This window comes from Schistocerca americana, chromosome 5 (genome assembly GCF_021461395.2).
Source record: "Schistocerca americana isolate TAMUIC-IGC-003095 chromosome 5, iqSchAmer2.1, whole genome shotgun sequence".
Lineage (NCBI taxonomy): Eukaryota > Metazoa > Arthropoda > Insecta > Orthoptera > Acrididae > Schistocerca > Schistocerca americana.
Genome location: NC_060123.1, coordinates 419,270,021 through 419,297,373, shown reverse-complemented (window position 1 = coordinate 419,297,373; position 27,353 = coordinate 419,270,021). Strand labels below are relative to the sequence as shown.

Genomic DNA, 27,353 nt, shown 5'->3' with positions numbered 1-27,353 from the left:
TAATTAAAGAGACAGGAACTGTTCCTCTGCTCTTCTGCTTCTACCATGCCTTTCATTTCTGTGGTCCTAGTGTCCTCTATCTCCACCAATCCCTGCCCTATATGTTTCAATCATCACCCTCTCACCTCCCCCTACTTCACATTAATCCATCAACTCTCGTTTAGTTACATCTATGAACCCTCACTGACATCATTTTCCTCAGTGACATCTCTTCTTCCTCCTCCTCCTCCTCCTCCTCCTCCTCCTCCTCCATCTTAGCCCCTCTTTCTTGAATGTGGAGGAACACTCAACTACCTCTGACAGCGTCAAGCCAAGTTTTTAGTTTTTCCTGGTACTGTATTCCTATCCTCTTCCCCTGGTGCCCTCCCTCTCACAGCTCTCACCCTTCTCTTCTCTCACTCCTTCCATGTTAATTCCATAAGCTCCACACAGCTTAATGAATCCAGCATCACAACCGGACTGGAAGAAGTGATTGTTTGATAGGACTCATTCCAAGACACCAAGAGATCATCAATTTAGTATTGGAGGGAAGTGTACGTCTGTATATGTGGAGGGAGGAGAGAGGGGGTGGGGGATGGGGAAGGAAGGGTAAAAGTTGTAGATGGAGACCAAGAAATGAATACAGTAAGCAGACTCAGAAGGATGTAAGTTGCAGTAGTTATTTGGAGATAAAGATACTTGCACAGGATATAGTAGCATGGTGAGCTGCATCAAGCCAGTCTTCAGACTGAAGACAACAACAATGACAGCAAGCATTATCGTCTTGCAGTTTAAGAGATGAACCACACTAAAGATGATTCCTCCAAACCATGTCATTTTTTGCATAATTTACTGTGCAAAAATATCTGGAAATTGACACTACTTGGTTAAACATTACCTGTATTTTATGTTAAAAGCGAAGACTGTTTCATTATTAAGGGAAAATGAATATCTGATGATTAATTGAGTAAACTTATGATAAATATGAAGGTACAAATACTTCAGGTGGAGGTGAATGAAACAATAAAAAGCACCGAGTTGCATCTTCAAATTAGGCTGACAACTCCTGAGGCCACAGAACTTGTATTAAGTCTGTATTCACAGCTGTAGGTACTTGTTTTGATGATGGGTTAGTAATGTACTATTAATGCTGACATGGTGCTGGTCTATTGTGTGTACCTAGAACAACAGTTCTCACTCACATATTCTGAAGTGATACAAACTTTCATAACTTAATGGTAAAGCAACTTTTTTTATACAGGCAGGATGCATGGACACTGTCAAATGTTTGGTGTTGTGCTGAACGCAGTTTGTCTTCCGGTTTCAAATTTAGACTCCAGGCAGCTGTTTTCATACTATAGTGAAGTAGTAACAGATTTGTGGCACAGAGTCCTAAAAGAGAACTATGTCGTAACTTCAATGTTTTCTTTTGAAAATCTTTCAAGAGTGTTTAGACGTAGGGGTCCTAGGTTCAATTCTTTGTTGGATCAGAGATTTTCTTCACTTGGGGAATGCGGGTTTGGTTTTACCTCATCTTTATCACTAAGATGTACCAAGTCACCAAAGTGGCATCAAATGGAAAGACTTGAACCAGTCGCCAAATAATGAGAGATGTGATCTTCCAACCAACAATCCCATACAATCATTTTCATTTGTATTGCTGCAATATCCTGTTTTCTTTAACTGATTAGATTTAAGGGTTTAAAATAAATGTTAATTTTTTAATAATGTAAATGAATTGTTTTCGATAGGTACATTCTTATTTTCAAAATAACACTAACAAACAATGAAATAAGACAAAAACAGAAACATACAGTACTCAAAAACTACAGAAACGATCACCAAAATGGCAAAGAAACGCCAAAATTGTCAGAATATAACCCCAAAATTGACAGAAAATAACATCAAAACAGAAAAGAATGCTGTCTGACGAAGTGCGCAGGGAAGAGATGGAGGCATGACAAGTGTTGGGAGACTGTGGAGCAGGAGGGGGGCGACCGGAATTGGAAAAGGAGAGGAGCAGGGAAGAGGAAAGGTAGGCAGATGCGATTGCAGACGGTGGCACGCTATTAGGATGCGGGGACCTCTGTCCAACCAACCTCCTCAACATCCTAGTCCAGCCCTATGACACTCCTAATCCCAACCCCTTGCCATAAACATCATATTCCTGTGGTAGACCTAGATGCAAGACCTGCACAATCAACCCACCCAGCACTTCCTATTCAGTGCTGTCACAGGCTTCTACTACTAAATCAGAGCCCAGGCCACATGTGAAAGCTGCCATGTCACGTACCAGCTCTGCTGCAATCATTGCACAGCTTTTTATATTGGTATGACAACTAAGCAAGCTATTCACCAGGATGAATGACTACCATCAAACAGTGGCCAAGTGCAAAGTAGACCACCAACTGGCACAACATGCAACTGAACACAACATGCTTGTTTTCAATAACTGCTTCACAACCTGGGCCATCTGGATCCTCCCCTCCACCACTTCTTTTCTGAATTGCGCAGATGGGAGCTATTCTCATAACATATTATCTACTCCCAAAATTGTCCCAGCCTCAACCTACAGTCTCTACACCCTCCACCCAACAGTTTTCAGCCCCTCTGTCCTATCACTTTGTCCCATTCACATCCTCTCATAGGGTGCTGCCCTCTGCCAATACACCTGTCCATCTTTCCCCTTCCATGCTCCTCTCCCTTTGCACTCCCCTTCCCCTCCCCCCTCCCCTACACTCCTCCCTGACCCACAGCCTCCCAATGCTGTGCCTGGCAGTCTTGTCACACCTTCATCTAGTGCCGGCACACTCTGCCATACAGCACTTTACTCTCATCTCACCTGTACATTGCTATCCCTTCCCCTTCCATGCCTTCTTCAGACTGTTGCTTTTATCCATCATTACAGTTGCATTCGGGTCTGAGCTACTAGCTGTGTGTGTGTGTGGGGGGGGGGGGGGGGGGGGGAGGGGGGGGGGGGGTTGGTTTGTATGTTTTGTTTTCTGAAGAAGGCTTTGGCCAAAAGCTAAATGTGTAACAGTTTTTACAGTGTGCCTGTCTGCAACTCAACATGTCATATTTATGGTAGTAGCAATCTATCCTTTTCCTTATAATACTGATATTCCAACCTACAGTTCCCGTTATTTTCTGCTAATTATACTACACTGATTTAGCTTCCTACTTGAGTTATTACAATTTTCTGCAAAAGTCAAACAGTATACTTATTGGGAACTTAAAACTAATTATCACTGTTGATGAAGAGAGGCATTAGTCTTACTATTGCAGCATAGCAGACAGTGAGATGAGACCCATTTATCAGTAGAAACATTAGGCTTTTGGATATGTCTGACTTTTGAGGGGAGTGAGCAAACAGAAGGAGTGGCAATGGGCGGCCCTTTATCACCAGTGGTAGCCAACTTCTTTATGAAAAGACACGAAGAGGAGGCACATGCATCAGCCACTTACCAACCCCAGTGCTTTCTTAGGTATGTCGATGACACTTTTGTCATTTGGCCCCATGGCAGGGAGAAGCTAGATGACTTTTTGGAACATCTAAATTCACACCACCCAAGTATAAAATTTACTATGGAGCTAGAGAAGAATGGACAGCTCGCATTCTTGGATGTCCTGGTCAAGGGGAAGGCAGATGGCACTCTGGGCCACAGTGTGTATCGTAAGCCCACCCACACTGACTTATACCTTCAAGCCAGTAGCTGCCAACACCCGGCACAGAATAACGGAGTCTTGAAAACATTAGTTCACAGGGCTCGGGCTCTGTCTGATACGGAAAGTCTGGCCACAGAGATAGAACATCTACAGCTGGTGTTTAGCAGAAATGGATACTCCTCCACAGACATCCAAAGGGTAGTTCGTGCTACCAGCCAACCACAGGGTACAGAAGAGGAGCCAGGGGATGTGAAGAAGGTGGCATACCTGCCATATGCTGGACCTGTTTGTGCAAAGATCAGCAGAAATCTCTCAAAATATGATATAAAGAGTATCTTCTGTCCACCCTCCATAATTGGGACAACGCTAGGGAGTGTGAAGGACGACCTGGGGCTATGTAAGCCAGGCATTTACAACACCCCGTGCCAGTGTGGAAAATGATACATTGGCCAGACAACCAGGACGGTGGATGTCAGGTGCAAAGAACACCAGAGGCACACCAGACTCAGACAGACAGGCAGGCAGGCAACCAAATCTGCCATAGCAGAGCACTGTCTGGAGCTCGGTCACTCAATGGACTACAACACCAAAATTGTGACACAGACTCCAAGATTTTGGGACAGTGTCATATAGGAGGCCATCGAGATCAAGGTCACAGACAACCTAATAAACCGAGACAGCGGTTAACAGTTCAACTTGGTGTGGAGTCCAGTTCTGGAGCTTATCAGGGCCCAACGAAAGGAACCAAGAAACTCCTCAAGAAGTAGTAACACCTCAGGAGGAGGAGCAGCACCAGGCGGGTGTGGACCGCAAACGGAACGCCCGACAAACGACAGGCCTCAGAGAGCTGCCACATATGGAGACCAAGTCGGGCACGGACGTCCGAGGGAGCACCAGGGAAGAGACAACACCTTACAAGCAGCACCAGGTGGGCGCAGACCGCAAACGGAATGCCTGACACAAGATGGGCCTCAAACAGCTGCCACAACTGCAGATGATGGATGAGGCGGGCGCGGACGTCCGTGGGAGCACCAGGGAAGTGCCAACACCTCAGGAGCAGCGCCAAGCGGGTGCGGACCACGAATGGAACGCCAAACGCAGGTCCAGTCCCAGACAGCTGCAACGACCACAGATGGTGGACGAGCTGGGTGCAGACGTCCGTGGGAGCACCAGGGAAGGGCCAAAACCTCAGGAACAGCACCAGGCAGGTGTGGACCGTGAAAGGAATGGCCGATACAGGACGGGCCTCAGACAGCTGCCATAGATGGCGACCAAGTCAGGCACAGACGTCCGAGGGAGCACCGGGGAAGAGGCAACACATTACAGGCAGCGCCAGGCGGGCGCGGCAGAGAGAGCACCCAGCGTCCTCTGGGCATAAATACTGGACAAGATCCTCCAATGAAGCAGACTCAGGTAGCACCTGAAGAGGGCAACGAGTTATGTGGCCAAAATATTGTGCCAGAGCGACACACACATGTGGCAGTAGACCCAATTATTCCACATGTCAAGAACATATCTATTTAGTGACTTGAGGATGTTAGACATTGTACCTACATAACATTCACAGAAAGTGTTGCTCTTCTGCTTTCATCGCAAGAAATCCGCTGCAGGAATTCATCATTTGCTACCAGAAGTGTATGGAGAACACGCTCTGTGGAAAACAACATGCAACGATTGATTTTGACAATTCAATGACAACAATTTTAAAATCAATGACGAAAGGATCTTTGTCACCGCTGCAACTAGATCAAACTGTGAATGTTGAATACTATGAAGCACGATTAAATGTGTGATTCAAATTGAGTAAAGACAAATGTGCACATTATGCTCAGAGACATGACAAAGTCCTTCTGCTTCATGACAACGCCAAACCAGATGTCGCTAAGTAAGTAAAGCTTCAACAGGAAGTCTTACTCCACCCATCATATTCAGCAGACATCTATCCTCCAAGTTTACCATTTTTTTCAGTGCATGCAGCATAACTTTTCTCAACAACACTGCACATATTTTAATTATCTTAAAAACTGTCCCCATGAGTGGAACACTTCAAAAGACACTGAATTTTTTTATCACGGAATCCATTTGTTACCCGCGAAGTGGGAAAAGGTTTCTAGCTGATAGGGGACACCACTTTCAGTATATTACCTTATACCATGCTATTAAAATAAACATGTCTTCTGTCCATGTCCCACACACAGTGAGAATTAATTCAGGCACCTAATATTTCCAATACTTGCTAAACATTGAAGTTCAAATCTTCCACACTCAGTACGGTAAAACTGGATCCGAGTATGGTAACAGTGTCAAAATGTGTAAAATTAACAGAGAGACAACAAATTATTATATTAGAAAGCAGATTACCTCGTACCTGAAAAAGCTTAAAGAGTGATCTTCCCCTCTCAGCCACCATTTCCAACAAATTGTCAAAATGTTTTCCATCTGTAGTTTCACTGTATGGTACACAGAGAGCAAAAGTCAGATAATCAAGCATTGCAGAAACAACAAGTGCTCCTGTACCTCGAGTCTGCAAAAAGAAAATAAGGGTCTTGTGTTAGTGAATAGCCAGTATGCATGCATCTAAACATCAGCAGCATGAGGTACTGGACGTCTGTGAAAAATATTTGCCTCACAGTATGCTTGATGGCAGCTACCAAACAAATAAGATCAGAAAAACCACAGGACACTAATCATTGCTATCTGAGTCTTAATGGACTGGATAATTGTAGAAAAAAAGATGGCTATCTCCTGTGGTGTAACATATCACTTTGGTACAGGGATGTGTAGCACAATGTCTATAGTACTGACGAATGATGATTGCCTCCACGAAACTACTACTCAGTCTGAACTGTGAGTTTAGACTTTTATACAGTTGGACATTTTCCCCTGTATGCGCATGAAATCTGGTGTGGACAGACGCAGCACTTCTTCAAGGTGGGATGAAGATAGCTGCTTTATCAAGTTCTGTGGCACCTGCTGATTTGAAGGTTTATTTCACAGAGTCTCATCTGGCTCAGATATGTGCTACAGAATAATTACATTACATTTTTATTGGTCCTTTTGATCATTTGTTGTACAAGGTATACAATATGATATTGGACAAGTCATTGTGATTTACAGTACATGTTTTTAAATCATACAAAAATATTTACATTGATTTAGGCTTAATATTATCACAACTGAAGGTTCAGCTTCCATACATTATATTTAACCTTGGCAATAAATTTTTATGTTTCGAGATACTCATCTATATTATAACAACATTTTTGCAATAAATATTTATGGACAGCAGTTTTAAATTTTAAAGTGTCTTTTATTGTTTTAATGTTTTTAGGTAGCTTATTGTATAGTCTGTTTCCTGTCTGCAGTGGTCCATTCTGTGTTAGTGTTGTCTGTGCATGTTGAACATTTATGTCCTGCTTTCTCCTCGTGTTATATAGGTGGATACTCTGGTTGGTTGACCCAAGATTGCTGCTATTTTCTAAGATTTTCCTTACAAACACGATTACTTGTAAAATGTACAGACATGGTAGTGGAAGGATATGTAGTTTCTTGAATAAGGGCCTGTATGAGATTCTTAATGTAGCATTTTCTATTGCCCTTACAATTCTCTTTTGGCATATAAAACAACTTTTGTTAGCAGACCGGTTTCCCCAAAAGATTATGCCATATCGCAGTAAGGATTCTTCCTGGGCAAAGTATACATCTTTTAGTGCCTCTTTCGATGTGCACTCAGAAATAATTTTGATAGTATAGCAAATTGTATTTATTTGTATTTTGTATGTTTGACCCATCTTAGATCTTCGTGGATCCATACCCACAGAAATTTTGTGGAGCTTACATTTTCGAGGGTTCTAGTAAACAACTCTGTCTGGTGCTAGTGGACATTTATTTTGCACTGTGTGTATATGCACTGTAACTGTTTTCTCTGTGTTTATTACTAAGTTGTTAACAGAAAACCAATCTGTAATGTGGGTGGTACAATTTTTAATCTCATGTAGTAATTCTTCTTTGGTCCTTCCTTTTATCATCACATTTGTGTCATCCATAACTTTTATGTAATTATGGCATGGGCTAGTCGGTTCCAAGTCATTTACAAAGAGTAGAAACAGAACTGGTCCTAGAATGGAGCCTTGTGGTACACCATACTTGATGCTCTGCTTTTTTGAGCAGTAGGACTTTATCTTGTTCACTTCTTGGATAGTAAGCTCAACTATTTGCTCTCTGTTTTGGAGATATGACGTTATCCATTCATAGGCAGGGCCACTAATACCTACAGATTCAAGTTTCTGAAGCAAGATGTTTTGATTGATGACATTGAATGCTTTAGAGAGATCTAGAAATATGGCTGAGATATGTTCTTTACTGTCTATTGCATTTAAGGCTTCATTTAGGAATGCAGAGACAGCTGTCTCAGTAGATTTAGATTTTCGGAATCCATGTTGAGTGTTTGAGAAATAATTATTTTTTTTCTATGAAATTGAATAGTCGTTTATAACAGATTTTTTTCAGTTATTTTGGAAAAACCAGATAATAGTGAGATTGGCCTGTAGTTTGATACTTCTGTTTTTATCCCTTTCTTGAACAGGGGTTTTACTTTTGCTATCGCCAATTTCTGATAGAGACCAGTTACAGATGTTGACAAGTGGCCTGGCTATGAAGAGTGCACATTTCTTCAAGATATAGTCAGGGATATTGTCAGTACCAAAAGAGAATTTGGGCTTCAGTGACAAGGCAATTGGTAACATGTCATGGGAACAAGAGAGGAAGCTGAACCGTCTTTCCGAAGAGAACTGTCATTAAAGTTATAGTGATCGCATATAATATCAAAACGCTTATCGTTTACAAACATTGCATGATGTGTTTAAGTACTACAACCAATACATCAATATAGCAACAAATGAGAATAAGTGCTTTCTATTCATTAAATAACACACTGAAAATTAGATAAACACTTCCAGATTTTCAGCACAGTTATGGGTACAGCAGAGAAGTAGTCATCCATCAGAAGAGCTACATGGCTTAGCTGGATGATAATACAATAGATTTGTCCATAATTTAAGGGTTTCTGAATTAATACATAATATCCACATTCAAAACACCTCACTCCACACAGCTAAAAACATTAATATTCAGCCATAAAATCCAAAAATATTTTGCAACTAACATGAGACAACATAAATGGAGAATAGAAGATACAATCAAAACTAATAATTGAAGAATAATGATTCTATCTGGTAGACAAATTTACGCATGATGACTACTCTTTCTTATTCCTACTCTCCAGCCAGGAAGCAGGAATGAGAGATCAGTAAATGAGTTAGAAAGAACACCGAGGCATTTAGCGTGCAGAAATACCCTCATCCTTCAACATTTGATGAATTACTGAACAACACAAAATACTTTTGTTATTACTGACATTGAAACCTGTCTTACGTAATGCTGACAATTTCAATAAACCTTTCATAACACATCTGAACTACTGTTATTTTGCATAATCTCACATCACGATGAACAAATAGCAGTGATCCAGCTATTGGCTCCTTCATTTGCATATAGGAATGGTGTACTATAGGGAAGACTGCTGCGTACAAGCTCTACCTCTACATATTAAGTGTACATGTGACTTATTAGAAGTCTTTTCAAGAAACAGCCTAGATACACAAAATGGAGAAAGTTCCCTGTAAACAAGACATATTCTGTGAAATTATTTCACATAGCAAATGATGCCACAACAGATCATGCAGCTGTAAGAGGTTCCCTTAAATCCTTTGTAATACAATGTTCTTCTCATTATAATTAATTTTTTTACAATATGTAATGTGGAATGAAGTTGGTAAAACTTATACAACAGCAACATAGTTAAACAGTAGTCTAAAACATGTGCATAACATCAAAGTACATATGAAACGTACCACATGACAGATCCACATGTCCAACAAACTTTCTAAAAACTTTTGTGATGACAGTAACGAAGACTTATTAAGTTGTTCTTGCCGCAAATCATAATCGTCATGCATTGGGTGCATCAATGCACAAACCATGTCAATAGCAGCATGAGTTACTCCCTCATCTTCCCTTTTAAGTGCTTTCACAACTTTTAGGCCAACACTTTCTCGGAACCTAAAGAAAAGTATCATCAGGAGAGAATTTTAACATTTTATATTCTTTTAAATTTTTAAATAATACAATAAATATGTATACTTCAAACAAAAATTGCTACAAATGTGCCCTGTGGACACTATAGTACTTACAAGACACTTAGTTATTATTTTTTCTTGTTTATTTTGTGTTGGTCAACTGTTTAATTGTACAAGTGGAACAGATGGTTGTGTATCATGGGAAGGTGGCTCCAGTACTGCCCCAAATAAAATATTTTCAAATAATGATAAATGCTGCTTACCAGAAAACAACAGAAAGACACAAGAAAATGCTGACAGAGATACAAATTCAATGAGAGTACAGTAATGTGTCATTTCATTAAAAATTTTAAGGGTATTAATGACAAGTGAAGGTATAGGTGTGGCCAGATGCCTTGGTGAGTCCGTGCCCAAATAAGTACATTTTCTAAGGATGCCAAAGCCATGGATAAGGGACCATTCCAAATGAAAAGATAATAACTGTAAAATTACAAGTAGCCTGCAGATGTTTGTAGGTGATTTTGAAATGTTCTGAAGTATAGATCTTAGTGTCAGGTAGGTAGAAATTAGTATTAAAGGAAAATGGCATGCAATTCAGGAAAGGAAGCAGTAAAAATTGTCAGTGCAAGACATTTTAGCAGTTTAGTTTCTGCACGGCTCAGGTGATGAATTTATTCAGTCAAATGTACTATGTTTTTAACTGAGCAGGTGAATAATATGCTCTAAGCACGTGGTACACACAAAAATCTGCAAGCAGAGTGAAGATAAACATAGACCAAACTACTGAAATAGCATGCCAAATGGCAGAGGGAACATGTTGCAGCTACTGAGTGCATCTAGCAGCAGGTTTAGGCAAAAACCGCCATTAGCCTCATTGCACTGACCGTTAGTTGCACAGCTACAGTCACTAAAAGTGAGCACATAACCAAGCTGTTTGTAAGATTAGTGACAAAGTGATGATAAAAAAACTTGAAGAGTAACATGGGTGAGTATAATTTTGCTACAAACTTGGAGAAACTTTTATACAGACGTTTCACTTGCTTGGTCAAGAATACAGGGAGGGTTGTACGAGTTGCACACAGCGCAGTGAGTGGTTTAAGCAATTTGAACATGGCAGAAAGTCAGTAAAGAGAATCCCTGGCCTAAACGACCTCACACATCAACAGATGATGACCATGTCAAGAAAGTTCAGGCTATGATCTGAGAAAACTGTCATTTAGCTGTTCGAGAAGCTACTGACAAAGTGAGCATCAGCATGGAATCTGCCATCAAATTTAGGGTACAAACTTGTGATATGCACTGCATCAGAGCAAAATTCCAGCCCATTTGTTGACTGGCGATCAAACACACCCTTGTTGAATCATGCAGGAACTGCTTGCCATTGCAAACAGCAATGAAACCCTCCTTAAGAATGTCATAACAGGAAACAAGATGTAGGTTTATGGCTATGATGTTGAAACAAAGATGCAAACATTACAACAGATGGAGAAAAGATCTCCCCATCCAAAAATAGCATGCAAAAGTCACGATGATGCTGGTTGTGTTTTTTGACTGCAAAGACACTGTCCATCAAGAATTTGTATCACCTGGTCAGATGGTGAATATTGAAGTGTGCCAGAGAATTTTATCATGTCTGATGGATGCTGTGTGCAGGAAGAGAGCTGAATTTTTAAAAACCAGACTAGGATGTTGCAACATGACAATGCACCAGCTCACATGTTGCTCCTTGTCTACAGCTATCAGGAAAAACATCAGAGTCCCATTGTGTCCTACCCACCCTATTTTCCAAACCTAGCTGCAGCATATTTTTTTCTGTTTCCCTAACTTATCACCACAAATTGTACGATATCATTTCCAAGCTATAAAGGAGACACTGAATAATGTAATGAGAGACCTGTGAGCCATCCCAGAAAGTGCATTCCAGGAGGTTTCTCAATTTTGGGAACAGTGTACTGCTAGTGGAGAGGACTACTTTGAGGTGAGACAGTGCTTAACATTAGTACAGTGAGCAATAAAGATATAATAAGTGAAGGACGGTCTTTTTGAATATATCTTATTCTACCATAAAACAAGACTGTGTTCTTATTGCTCTGGCTGCACTTCCAGTACATGGGTTAAACCCTTAATGTTGAGAAGAGAGTGACACTGGTTTGAACTCACTCTGGTCAAGGTATTCCAAGGGACATATGCACACACTTCTGCTGTTCACTTTGACATGAGGAAAGGCAATGTAATATCTCAGCAAAAGTGATTTGTGAAGTCTAATTTTAGAACTGTGCACTCACCTTCAAAAGAAATGACCTAATGGTAAGTGATCAGTATGATATCATTAACAAGAAGCTGCAATAATTTAAAACTTGCACATAATATGAAAGTATGTAGGAAACTTAACAGAACATATTCAGATGTCCAACAAACCCTTAAAAACTCTTGTGATTGCAGTAATGAAGACTTACTACATTGATCTTGCTCACACACCACTTAATAGAAGCTCCGAGTCATTGACAGGCACACAAAAAATTAGGTACTTGATGGGTCTTATTAAAAAGTTAATAAGAAAAAGGAACTTTGTACTCGAAAAAGGATAATCTGAAACCTAGTGAAGCGTTCATTCTTCACTGTGTGCCTGCTGATGTGTCAATGCTTCTACTATTCAGCAAGTTTTATCTTCATGCCTAAGTTATTTACTTTCTGCAAGAACTTCCCATACCATACTCACATAAGCAACAGAATGCAAGTAAACTGCAGTGACTCTTGTAAACAGCACCAGGACACAAAAAGTTCCACGCAAACTGGCTCAATTTACACAGATCCACAGTCAATCTCATTCACACAATAACATGATAATGCTCAAGAACACATATTGCTCTACATTGGCGATGCCAGTGCCACTGCTGAATCTTTTCTTTCCTTGGAAAATGCTCATCCCAACACATCTGAGATGATGGAAAACTTGCTACTAAGTATGATGTCACTGAAATATCATAGTCAGAATGCTACCCAGACTGTAATAGTAATAAATAGGATTCACCAAAGATAAAGAGTCAGTCATCAACTGCAGAACACGAAAACCATAATTTGGTTCACTTAACTGGTTTCAACAGTTTCAACTATCATCTTCAGAAGTGAAGTAGGCTAAATTATTAGTGAGTCAACATCAAAAACAAGAATCAGATAGTTGTGTCCTTTGCTACAGAGTCTGATTCTTATTTTTGACAGTGGCTCGCTAATAATTTAGCCGACTTCACTTCTGAAGATGACAGTTTGAACTGTTGAAACTGGTTACATAAACCAAATTATGGTTTTCATGTGCAGCTGCCGACTGACACTTTATCTTTGATGAAATATTCTGCAGCTGCTGACTACAGCTATGAACAAAATCATGAAAAGAATTAGCTTAGAGATCATACTGAATGTAAGTCAGGGCCTCCCAGGACTACTCCAAGGATTGAGGCTGCTCTCCTTGAGTAGTAGAGTAGTTTCCCCACATGGTCCCATCAATATTCATAATGATTCCATGTCACGCAGATGAAAAGCACTGTTGACAATTTTCACCAGCCAGACATCATATTAAAAGATGTTAAATACAATTGCTGCACCTGTTCTGAGCAATTATGTTGTTGCCAAAATTATCCTCTGATGTCCTGTGCAGTACAGACAATAATTAAACATCACCTACCTCAATACATTTACTGTGCATGAAAGATATCATTTCATGTGTAACTGATGAGTGAGTTTATATATAAAAACAAAGATGAGGTGACTTACCGAACAAAAGCGCTGGCAGGTCGATAGACACACAAACAAACACAAACACACACACAAAATTCAAGCTTTCGCAACAAACTGTTGCCTCATCAGGAAAGAGGGAAGGAGAGGGGAAGACGAAAGGAAGTGGGTTTTAAGGGAGAGGGTAAGGAGTCATTCCAATCCCGGGAGTGGAAAGACTTACCTTAGGGGGAAAAAAGGACAGGTATACACTCGCACACACGCACATATCCATCCACACATACAGACACAAGCAGACATATTTAAAGACAAAGAGTTAGGGCAGAGATGTCAGTCGAGGCAGAAGTGTAGAGGCAAAGAAGTTGTTGAAAGACAGGTGAGGTATGAGTGGCGGCAACTTGAAATTAGCGGAGATTGAGGCCTGGCGGATGACGAGAAGAGAGGATATACTGAAGGGCAAGTTCCCATCTCCGGAGTTCGGATAGGTTGGTGTTGGTGGGAAGTATCCAGATAACCCGGACGGTGTTATCTGGATACTTCCCACCAACACCAACCTATCCGAACTCCGGAGATGGGAACTTGCCCTTCAGTATATCCTCTCTTCTCGTCATCCGCCAGGCCTCAATCTCCGCTAATTTCAAGTTGCCGCCACTCATACCTCACCTGTCTTTCAACAACTTCTTTGCCTCTACACTTCTGCCTCGACTGACATCTCTGCCCTAACTCTTTGTCTTTAAATATGTCTGCTTGTGTCTGTATGTGTGGATGGATATGTGCGTGTGTGCGAGTGTATACCTGTCCTTTTTTCCCCCTAAGGTAAGTCTTTCCACTCCCGGGATTGGAATGACTCCTTACCCTCTCCCTTAAAACCCACTTCCTTTCGTCTTCCCCTCTCCTTCTCTCTTTCCTGATGAGGCAACAGTTTGTTGCGAAAGCTTGAATTTTGTGTGTGTGTTTGTGTTTGTTTGTGTGTCTATCGACCTGCCAGCGCTTTTGTTCGGTAAGTCACCTCATCTTTGTTTTTATATATAATTTTTCCCACGTGGAATGTTTCCTTCCATTATATTGATGAGTGAGTTTAACGTTTTTTATTAAAAGAGTGAAATAGCAAACAAACTATGTTTACTCACTAATATTAGTTTGTGAAAAAACTTTTTAGCTTACTGGGCCATCACTGGGTAACAATTGAATAATGGCCATGAGAAACCCTAGTACGCAAAAAACACAGCCACATTGATTAAGTATGTAGGTGTCAAACAATGGAAACTCCGGGTAGGAATATTAACAAAATAGAAAAAGATAGATTGCTACTTACTGTAAAGGTGACACATTAAGTTGCAGGCAGACACAGTTGAAAAACACTCACACCAAGCTTTTGGCCATACTCTTCATCAGAAAGAAAGGAAGCAAGCACACCTCACACACACATGACCACCAATTCCAAAAGCTCTTAGGTGTGCTTGCTTGAGTGAATGAATGGTGAGTATTTCTCTTTTTCTGACAAACGCTGTAGTTGAAAACTATGTTTAAGTATCTTAATTGTAGCTGTCTGCAACTTGACATACCAACCTTACCACAAGAAGCAATCTATCCTTTCCTACATTGTAAATAAGTAGGTGGAACATTATAAAGTGATATGAACTGGAACGAGCATGTAAGGATTGTAGTAGGGAATACCAATGGTCAACTTCGGTTATTGGGAGAATTGTAAGAAAGTGTGGTTCATCTGTAAAGGAGACTGCATGTGGGACACTAGGGGGAACCACTCGAGTGCTGCTTGAGTGTTAGGGCCCCACACCAAGTCAAATTGAAGGAAGACTCAAAGCAATTCAAGGTGAGCAGCTAGCTTTGTTGTCAGTAGGTTTGAGCAGCAAATAAGTTTTATGGAGATGGTTCAGGAACTCAAATGGGAATCCTTGGAGGGAAGGAGACATTCCTTATGAGGAACACTACTGAGAAAATTTAGAGAGCCCGCATTTGAATCCAACTGCAGAAAGATTCTGCTGCCACCAAAGTACATTTGCATAAGGATCACAAAGACCAGATAAGAGATGTTGGGACTCATATGGAGGCATGTAAACAGCCATTATTTGCTCAGTCCATGTAGTGACTTGCCACACTCCGTATAGTGGCTTGCAGAGTATGGATGTAGATGAAACCAAACCTTTAAAACTAAAGATATACAAATGTCAGAATCTTTGGCCATGTACATTAGGCAGGGAAGGAAAACTAAAATGCCCTTTTTTCTCAATGTTTCAAAGGTTATTCGATGTGAAGCCTAATCAAAGTTCTATCCCCCCCCCCCCCCCAAATAACTGGAAAAATATTTCCACTACCAATAGCACCATAATATCACATGATTTCTACTACACTGCATAGCACCTGTACTATGTCTGCAAAGGATTCTACACCTGTGACTTGCATTCACCGTTTTTCTCAACTTTTCATAGATTTTTCAAAATTTCATCTACCAAAATGTGACAGGTAAGTCTTCTACTTCTGATCACATTATACCACTAAATGCTTCACACATAGTTAGTTGCATTTAATTTTTAACATGTTAAAGACTCATTAGATTACCCAGGCATAGATGTAAAAGCAGCAAAGCCAACTTTGGATGCAACTAGCCGTCTTAATGCCTGGAACTGGCCTTCCAGTTCTTGAGGTGTTATTGTTGCTTGGTCCCCTTCTTTCTGTACAAGAGATTGTAGGGCTCCAGTAATAAGCTTCTCCTTGTTTTCTGCGAACAGTCCCTGAGGAGCACATACACAAAATTTTTAAATGGTTAACTAAACTTAAAGTATTTTTTACTACAATGGACAGTAAAAAATTTAAGAAACTAATTCTGCACAAATGTGACTTTTATGATTCTTAAGTGCTACAATGCACAGGAAGTTCTAGTTAAGAATTACAAATTATTTAGGAATAAAGGAGGTAACACACCGAAAGGCAGAAGTGCTGCGTTGTCAATACATACATAAAAAAAAGGTACAGAGCTTTGCTAGCTTTCAGAATGAAATTCCTTTTTCAAGCATGTAGGAGAAACATGCACACAAAAGGGGGTGTATAAGGAGCATGGACAGTAACAGATATTGAACGATCACAGTGAGAGACATGGAGGTGCTGCACATGGGGCAGGGTTCTTATCTATCATCTTACACAGTTAGAAAAGGGCCTCATTCTGGGGCTTGTCTCATGCGTGAACTGCTTTTGCAGACAACATGACCAATAAAAATACAATATGATACTTGTATAATGTATGTGAAATCCTTGGGTGCTGTGGAAGCCCTAAATTACCACAACTACTGCACCAGCACAAAATTGGCCATGAACATGTCAAGACACGAGGTGCCGGCTCATCTTGTTACAGCTGAACTCACCCGTGCTGGTGCCGGCACAATCAAACAGCAAGGGCAGCATCACAGCGAGGTTGGCACATGCAGCTCACAGACAGCACCATCTCACCAATCGGGCTAGCGACCCACCTTTTAGAATCCTGGAGCAGAGGGCTGTCTCTCTACTATCTCCATCTCTCTCTGCTATCTCCATCTCTCTCTGCTATCTCCATCTCTCTCTGCTATCTCCATCTCTCTCTGCTATCTCCGTCTCTCTCTGCTATCTCCAACTCCGAGGAATATATTTGCAACATTCGACTTCTGTTTCAGAACTTGTGGGACGTGGGTCTCAAATGCAGTTTGGGTGTCATTTCTTAAAACCCTCTATTGAATACCTGGGGGATACAGCCTACAAACAGCCATATTACAGCTATTGAAGCCCTACTACATTCTATTAAGGTGACGGAGCTCCAGGAATTTCAGGCAAAGTTGCATATTGCCACAAGTTCTCGTCATCGTCATCTATGGTAGCACACCTTTTCAATCAATTGTTTAAGAAAACTGCACCATTTGTTTGGATACCTGCCTGCGAACAAGCATTCTGAAAATTGAAGAACGGTATGCATTCCACCCTGTGCTGGCCACATACCAGCAGAGACGCTAGTTTATTTTGGCTACCGCCATATTGTTGTACCCGAAGGGAGTCATACTGTCTCGACATAATACAGATGGTTCGGAGCATCTCTCTGCTTTTCCTCAAAGACACTCAACTCCGCACAGAAAAAGTAGTTACAAATCGAAAAAAGAGGCCACGGCCATTTTTTCTGTGGTCATTTTTCTGCAAATGACAAGTTTCATGTCATTCTCTCTGGTGTCAAGCTTTACCTGGTTACAAACTTTAGTTTTTCTGTTTAGCTCTGTGGCATGTCTGCTGAACAAGATGGCACACAAACTTCAAAGTTGGGCTCTGTTTCTCAGTCATTATCCCTATGAGATCCACTTTCACCTGATGCCTCAGCACTCAGATGCCCTGCCCTGTTCCTTCTTCCTATGAGTCCTGAAGCCAGCTTTGACCAGAATGATGGTCTCAGTTTCTGTCTCAATTGTAAAGCTCAGTGGAAGGCAGATGGTTCCCTATTACCAGCTCCCGCATCACCCACGCTGTCAGCTCAGATCCTGTATTTCACCATGTTTGGCAGTACATTAAGCATGGGTGGCCGATATTGCCTCCAGCTTGTGCATTGGATCTCATCTGTAATTATTTTGTGCTGTGTAATAGATTGACTCATCAATGTGTTATTTTATTGTCTGTGCCACACGTGGACAGTCCGGTGTCCCTCACATGGCACATCTTTTGTCTCCTGCATTGTGATCACCGGGACACTTTACAGATGGGGATGTTGGCCTGCCGACATGTCTACTGGCCAAGGGTCGATTGTGAGATTGAACTTTTAATTGCCGCTTGTTCTAAATGTGCAGGTCACCAGACCACTCCACAGCAGTGTTATCCTTCATCGCCGGAAACTTTATAGCCACAGGAGCAAGCCCACCTCGATTTAAATGCAAACATTTTAGGTTAGGTTTTACTGCGACTGTTATTGATATCGAATCAACAACAAGTTTACTGTTACCAGTCACTTTTTATTTACACCCACAATGTGTTTTGAAGGTTTAAATGTCCATCACCAGTTGGATTTACAATTGTTAGTATGGCATGTGTGCTGTGTTATGATTTTGGGTAACTTGTAGTACTTTCTCCTGTAGACACAGGCTCCTTTCTCTATCGTAACATATCAATGTAAACTGTCATATTTTGTAAACAATATTAAAGTTTGCACGTGATGTGTTACAATAGAGAAAGGAGACTGTGACCACTGGAGACAGTGCCACAAGTTACCAAAATTATAACACAAAACACGTCATACTAACAAATGTAAATCCAGCTGATGGATGTTTGAACCTCCAAATCATGTGGTGTATATAAATAAAAAGTGACTGGTAACAGTAACTTCTTGTTTCATTCACCACCACTATTTTGTGGGGCCCTTTCTGGATGTTTACAAGTTTGTGGTCATAGATGACTACACACTATTTTATTTCTGTACATCATAAACTACTGCTCAACAACGGCAGAACAGATGGCTGAGTGACGGACAACTGCCCAAAGTTTATCTCTCAGACTTTATGAGAATTTTGTATGCAACATGATACCCAACATGCCAAGTTGAACCAGTTCCACACACAATCGAACAGGGAGCCAGAATGTCTCATCCTGTCTTTCAGGATGCAGATGAAATACATAGGGGATGCCTTGGCTGAAGATGCACGCATCCATTTTCTCATTTCTTATAAGTCCACGTTGTTGGGCGACAAGTGCCCGACTCAACTGCTGCATGGGAGTCAGTTGTACACAGTTCTCAATCTCCTGCTGCCCGCCTCACACCATCCTCAGGTGCCTCCATTGCCACATTACACATTCGGAACCCTGTGTGCACTCGCACTTCTAGTCCTAAAGAGTGCTGGAGCCCAGTAATCATCCATGGCAAGCAGAGTTGGAGAGTCTCCAGGCGGCAGACAGAGGACAGGCTGGTGGTCTGCCATCACAAACAACTCTGCCCATGGGTAGGGGACCAGCCTCCACAATTCCCAGAAACCTTTCCCTCCTGGTGTCCAGATCCTCTCATTCTCTGACATTCTTGAAGTCCTCTATGTTTTTGCTTCTACCTCCTACACTGAGTGCCATCTACTTCACCCTCCTCAAATTTCTTTTCTGCCCTCTAAACAAGGGTCAGTGGCTACATGTGGACAAGCTTCAGCAGCAACTAGTCACAACTGATTGTCCAGCCAACTCCTTCCCACAGCCTGAGCCCCTGGACACCACTATCATCGTTCCCACTCCAGTATCTGCAACTCCTGCAGCTGATGTCTCACCTTCAGTCATCCCCCTGCAATGGAGCCATCAGTGCAAGGGTCACTTCTGGCTTCTCTCTCCAGTGCTAGGCACTATGGGACTTTTTGCTTGTCCGGAGTCACACAATGATTGTGCCCAGAAGACACGGACATCGCTTTTCCGAGTGCCGCACGCCATCAAGTGCTGTGAGGAACGGACACCAGAGATGCATTGTCTCTGTCAACCTACCAATGGGAGATGGCTGTGGTAACACTGTTACCACACTTACACCACTCTGGGTGCCAGCTTGTCTCCTTAGGATTCACTTCGCCCACATCGGCACCTGGCAGCACAGTCAACCAACGATGGTAGCATCACAGTGAGGCCAGTGCACACAAGCCCACAGACAGCGCCCTCTTGTGAATCTGACTAGCAACCTACCTATTAAATTCCAGAGTTGAAGGCTCTTGCTCTCATTCTGCAAAGGTTCATTCATGTGCTCACTTGACTCCATTCTTGGAACATGTTTTACTTGTTTGGACTAAGCCTAACTACGTACATGGACTATGTACGGAACTTATGATCGGTGTTCTCTTTAAAGTGATTGGTTATTCTGTGTGTACTTATTTGTGTGTTTGTTACTACAGTTGCCTCATTCTGGGCTTAGATACTCTACAATTTTCTTGTCACTCTTTTGTGTCCAGTTTTTTGTCTATTTCATTTCATGCAGCAGTCTTCACTTTTCTAATTACATCTCTTTGCCTGTATGTTGACCATTTTATAAATTTTTTTGTACTGAGCTGCTACATGACAATAATATCAAAGGAAAACTGATATACAGCCATCAGAAATATAATGTACATGTTTACTAACCACAATAATCTTTAACAACAATGAACACATGAAACACTTCATAATCTTAAATTGCATGAAATTTAAGCACACTAAGGATCACAAATACATTCCACAATGTCTGGGTAAAACTGCGTTTCATATAAAAGGTACACTATCTGGACACCCCCAAAAATGTATGTTTTTCATATTATGTGCATTATGCTGCCACCTACTGCCAGGTACTCCACATCAGTGACCTTAGTAGTCATTAGACATCGTGAGAGAGCAGAATGGGGTGCTCCACGGAACTCACAGACTTCGAACGTGGTCAGGTGATTGGGTGTCACTTGTGCCATACGTCTGTATGTGAGATTATCACACTCCTAAACATCCCTTGGTCCACAGTTTCCAATGTGATAGTGAAGTGGAAACGTGAAGGAACACACACAGCACAAAAGCGTACAGGCTGACCTTGTCTGTTTACTGACCTAAATCACTGACAGTTGAAGAGGGTTATGCGTAATAGGCAAACATCTATCCAGACCATCACACAGGAATTCCAAACAGTTAGGCAGGAGATGAGAAAACTTTGATTTCACGGTTGAGCAGCTACTCAAAGCCACACATCATGCCGGTAAATGCCGAACGACGCCTCGCTTCGTATAAGGAGAGTAAACTTTGGACGACTGAGCAGTGGAAAAACATTGTGTGGGGTGATGAATCATGATACACAATGTGGCAATCTGATGGCAGGGTGTGGGTATGGCGAATGCCAGGTGAATGTTATCTGCCAGCGTGTGTAGTGCCATCAGTAAAATTCAGAGGCGGTGGCGTTATGGTGTGGTCACGTTTTTCATGGAGGGGGGGGGGGGCTTGCACCCTTTGTTTTTATGCATGGCACTATCACAGCACAGGCCTGCATTGATATTTTAAGCACCTTCTTGCTTCCCACAGTTGAAGAGCAATTCGGGGATGGCGATTGCATCTATCAACATGATTGAGCACCTGTTCATAATGCACGGCTTGTGGCGGAGTGGTTACACGACAATAACATCCCTGTAATGGACTACTGGCCTGCACAGAGTCCTGACCTGAATCCTACAGCACACCTTTGGGATGTTTTGGAACGCTGACTTCATGCCAGGCCTCACTGACCGACGCCATTACCTCGCCTCAGTGCAGCACTGTATGAAGAATGGGCTGCCGTCCCCCAAGAAACCTTCCAGCACCTGATTGAACGTATCCCTGCTGTCATCAATGCTAAGGGTGAGCCAACACCATATTGTTCCAGCATTACTGATGGAGGGTGCCACGAACTTTTAAGTCATTTTCAGCCAGGTGTACGGATACATTTGATCACATAGTGTGAACCACATCCTATATAATTACACTTGTCACACGTGTTTTATAATGTAGTTCAGTAATAAAATCCATACCTTACAAAAAATCATGTGCATTTGTAATCAAAGTCTTCTGAACTCAATAGCATTACTAGCTGAGTACAAACATCATTTGTAACAAAAGCAAATGATCATGAAAAACTATACAGGTAGCAGTCCAAACTTAGTACTTCAAGTTCTGGCTATCAGCTAGTAGAATAGTTCAAAATGATTTCAAAATGCAATGCGATCATCGAAATACTCACATCTTGCGTAACAGAGTGCATGAGACCACTGTAAGGAATGTTTGCATTAAACCTCTCGACTATCTCTGAAAACGTTCTTCCACCTGGAGGTTGCTGCAGAAATTTCAGATGGCTTGACTCCGTCTGAAATAACAGGTATATTAAGACACCGAAAGTATCAATAGCTAACATTTTCATACATATATAAAAAAATGATGTCCAAGCAGAGCAGTTGCGGCATGGTGTGGAGTTAGGAAATGTGTGTACATCATGAGGTTGCGTCAACACAGGAGGAGCTCCAGTTGTGAAACAGGAGAGGGTCAGTTTTGCCATCTCTGGCATCTAACAGCAGCAATGGCAAGTGTCATTCCATAACACTGATGACTTCATACTTCAATCCGTAGTCTGAGGAATCTTACCAATTTACACAAAAAGATGGGTTCACAAAATGTTAGTGTATCTTAAGACACTGAATACTTTCATAAAGTGTAATTTACACATGCAGTACATGTCTTACCACATCAAAGAATATGGAGATGGAAAATGTAAGGACCTGAGGCCATGCAAGAGGTTTTAAAACTGAAGGATGTCCTCTTACGAGAAGGAAGTAGAAAAGAAGAAAAATCACTGACTGTGCTGCTCAGATGAGCTACAGAACTTCATTACACTAGCAAAGTCTTACAGCCTTTCATGGATGGTGATTTAATACCAAAAATTTGGTGTTTGAAGCTGAACTTCACATCCACTCGAGCTAGAACAGTTTCAACATCTTTGTAAGGAGTTTATTGCATATTCTTTAGCACTCTATAAAAATAGTGAGGTGAAATTCTTAGCAGCATTGAAGAAAGTGTAGAAAATTTGAGTTTCTCATGGAATTTATCAGCTTGTGTGTCTACAGACAAAGTGCCAGTAATGTTGGGATAAATATCAGGATCCATAGCACTAGTGAATGGGAAAATGAAACAGCTTCTAGAACCAAATCCATGCTGATCTGTGGCTTGAAGTAATTGATCTGCAGTACAACTGGGAATATAAAATCAGATTAGATTTCTCCAAGCATTTTCCCTTGGGACTCACTTTCTCTTTTACACAAGTCTCCACACGTTCTCCTCACTCCATTCCCTCCAGGAACACAGTCACATTACAGTCTGATTCAGTGACTACTCGACAGGTGAATCTTACACTAGTAGCAGAAGTTAACATAGTCAATGATCATAGCAGAAAACTACACGATTACAACCTACAGATAAATCAAAAGGACATAGTTAATAACATATGTAGATCAGTAAATCTCAATCAAACTAGAAAGCACAGATGGCTCCTGTATTACATAGTCCCATAGATGTTTTTTTCAGTGAGATCAGGAATTATAAAGACTGCTTGTACCCTAAAGATTAAGCCACGCAATCCATTGTATACAAGACCATATCCAATATCTGTTTCTAAAAAAATGTTAGTCCTAAATGAAACTGACAGGATGATTAATTGGAGTATTATTGAATCTTCTGATAGTTGCTAACCGAAACAAAATGTAACTGCGAGACTAGTACTAGATGCAAGAGGTGTTAATAAAATAATTGAACCTGAAAGGGATCACCTGTAACAGAAGAAATGTTAACCGAAACAGGGGCAAGATACATCAGCATAATGGATCTCATTACTGGACACTGGCATATATAACTTCATAAAGACTATAAAAAGTACACAGCTTTTCTATTTGAAGGATGATGAGGCTTCAGGTATTACCTTTTGGACTGAATGTTTCTGTGTCAGAGTTATAAGAATCTTAGGCTGGGAAAAGCATAAGAGAGAAGATTTTAATTTACGTTTATGACACTGCAGTTATATCTACCACATGGAATGAACACTTACAAACATTAAATGAATTTTTAGATAGACTAAGATCACAGGGAATTATGATTAAGCTACCAAAATCAAAGCCTGGTTGGGATGAGGTGAAATTTTTGGGACACACAGTGGGTACAACAGGAATCAAACTGGATCCACACATAGACTACATGCTATTAAACTTTGTCCAGAACCTTCAAACTGATAACTTTGTACCAGATGCCCTATAAGGATTACCTGTTGGCTTACAATCAAACCAGGATGTAAAGAACAGAGAAACATTTGTGATATATTTCTTGAAAATTAACAACAACAAAAAAGATATTCAAATGCTCAGCCATATGTTAACAACTCTACAGCAGCAAGACAATAGTTAAAATAGACACATTCAAAGTATACAACAAAATATCTCAAGTCAGGATGAAAATTGGAAGATACACAAAGGAATTTTGTTTCACAGGAACAACAAAACAAGTAAATGGTTACTATGCATCCCTAAAGACACCATAAAATTACTTACTTGGTATGTACACTTAGGTTATGCACACTTTGGACCAAAGAAATGTGTCACATGAAAGAAAAAGTACTGCTACTTTAAAAACATGAATCAACTGGTGAAGACAATATTACACTACTGTGAGATATTTCAAAAGGTAAAAATAAATACTTCAGGAGCACACACATTGCTGTATTCCATTATTCCACAAGAAATTTGGCAGTTAGAGTCACCGGATTTCTTTGGCCCAGTGCCTAGAGGTTAGGGAGGAATGAGATAGATCCTGGCCATTTTAGAATGTTGGTCAAAGTTGGTAGAGTTGTACCCTCTAAGAAAAGCTACAATTAAAAGTGTAGTCAATAAATTATGAGATCACTATTTTAAACATGTTGGTACACCTAAGAACCAGTTAACAAACAATGGGAGCTAGTTTACATCCAAGGGCTTCCAAAGAGTGTTTGGCTTGGGAGAATGCAAACCACATTTTGATTTCACACTACCAGCCACAAAGTAATCTGTCGGAAAGGGTTATGCATTAATTGGGACATTTGCTCCAAACTTACTGTGTGACTAGTTGGACAGAAATAGTGAGTGAATTGGAATTCATGATGAATGAATTGCTATAGTCAGTCAAAAGTATCATCAGTAGACATAACAGGACAACAAGTAGGAGGGGAACACTTCTTGAAATAGGTAAAGCGGCCAGAAAAACTCTGCCCTACAGCCAACATCAACAAAGAGTATTAGAGAAGAGATGAATCAAGAACCTGAGACACGGAAAAAGAGATGGGAAAAAGGCACCCCTGTATTGTACAGAGTGGGAGGTGTAATGATGGTTAAAAGTCACAAGAGAAGTGACAAGTGTGGAAAGATAACAAGCAAGTTTTAAGCACTGTGTAAGGGTCCATTCACTATAACCACATGTGAAGGTGTGATATAAACCAACCCAACAACCAGCAAAGGAACAGGCATTATAAACATTCACAGGGTGTAACAAGCTTATTAGGCAGTCTATAACAAATTAAATAATTCAGAAATAGTACATAGTTAGTTCTCAGCAGGGTTGATAAAATTATATTAACCCATCATTTGTAACAGTGGGGAAGAGTTAAGATTAATGATGCTAACATTATTAAGGTATTAAATCTACTCACCGAGCAGTGGCAAAACACGCACATAAAAGACCATCGTAATTGGCAAGCTTTCAGAGCCAGTGGCTCCTTCAGGCAGAAGGGTTGAAGGGGAAGGAAGAAGGGTGAAGGGAAAGGACTGGAGAGGTCTAGGAAAAGGGGTAGAGTTTGGGAAAGTCACCCAGAACCATGGGTCAGGAAGACTTACCGTATGAGGTGAGAAGGAAAGACTGACTGTTGCAGACTGTATTGGATGAGGTTTGAAAACCTGAGAGCTTAAAGGTGGAAGACAAGGTAATATGCAAGACAGAGATTACTACTAAAACATCGTGCACAAGTTACTAAGAGTGAGAAGCTAAGTGCATTGTACGTAATGCAGGTGGGAGGTGGCGGTGAAAAATAGAAGGGAAAGACAATGAAAGATGTAGAAAACTAATACTGAGTGAAGCAAAGAGTAGCTGAGATGGAAGAAATTAACGTAAACTAAGACCAGGTTGGTGGTGACAACCAGTACTCCTCTTTGCTTCAGTCCGTTTTAGTTTTCTACATCTTTCATTGTCTTTCCCATCTATTTTTCACCGCCCCCTCCCACCTCTGTTACATACAATGCACTTAACTTCTCACTATTATTAACTCGTGCACAATGTTTTAGTAGTAATCTCTGTCTTGCATATTACCCTGTCTTCCGCCTTTAAGCTCTCAGGTTTTCAAATCTTGTCCGAGGCAGTCCCCAAAAATCAGTCTTTATTTCTCATCCCATATGGTAAGTCGCTCCTGACCCGCAATTCTGGGTAACTTTCCCAAAATCTACCCCTTTTCATAGACCTCTCCAATCCTTTTCCTTCACCCTTCTTCTTTCCCCTTCAACCCTTCAGCCTGAAGAAGGAGCCACTGGCTCCGAAAACTTGCCAATCACAACCGTCTTTTATGTGTGTCTCCTGCTGTTGCTTCGTGAGTAGATTTTTTATCTATCCAATTAAATAATTTTATCAATAATTTATTGTTTTCATTCTTTTATTATGGTATTAGTAACAAGATGTATGTTGTTTCATGTGCCTTTACTGAAGGATGGCAACAGAAAGGTGATTACATTATGAGTGGTGATGTTTACACGAGACATTAAGTTGGGCAGTGAACCAATAAAAAAAATGTTCCTATAAGGGTTTCCACACTGATAAAAAATGTTCCTATAAGAGTTTCCACACTGATAAAAGGTATTTGATATTGTTGCATGTATTCAGTGAGTTAAGTAGCAGCTGCAAGATCAGGAGCCTTTTCTCAATTATGGGGTTGTTATGCACGTTTTAGGTACACCCAAGATGGATATTAAAATGAAAGAGATGTAGGATATCTACACTGGTATTAATACTGATAACATTATGATTGAGCAGAAATTAAACCTTTCCTCAGTTCCTTCACTTATAACCGTGTGTGTGTGTGTGTGTGTGTGTGTGTGTGTGTGTGTGTGTGTGTGTGTGTGTGTGTCTAGATCTGATGAGAACCCAACTGCGAGGTCACCAGCCCCCTAACACTTATGAGAACAAATGAATGTGGAGATGAACTAAAAGTGTTGTACATGCATACTCTCAAAACAACCACATAGTCACTCTGTATCACATGCACTCTCACATGCACTAAAACCAATTAGGAGGGAAGAAACATAATCAAGAAATGAAAACACAGAG

The 27,353-nt window shown here is 40.9% G+C and overlaps 1 protein-coding gene across 1 annotated transcript in view; it reads right to left on the bottom strand.

The window, feature by feature from the left end:
• The window catches only part of LOC124615362 (dnaJ homolog subfamily C member 13), a 361,181-nt gene that overhangs the window by 248,663 nt on the left and 85,165 nt on the right, over positions 1-27,353 (bottom strand). Inside the window, exons 7-10 of the mRNA XM_047143178.1 lie at positions 22,216-22,338; positions 16,092-16,264; positions 9,558-9,765; positions 6,014-6,169 (exon numbers count right to left, since the gene is read on the bottom strand). Of these exons, the coding sequence (XP_046999134.1) occupies positions 6,014-6,169; positions 9,558-9,765; positions 16,092-16,264; positions 22,216-22,338 (660 nt within the window). The remainder of the gene's footprint in view (positions 1-6,013; positions 6,170-9,557; positions 9,766-16,091; positions 16,265-22,215; positions 22,339-27,353) is intronic.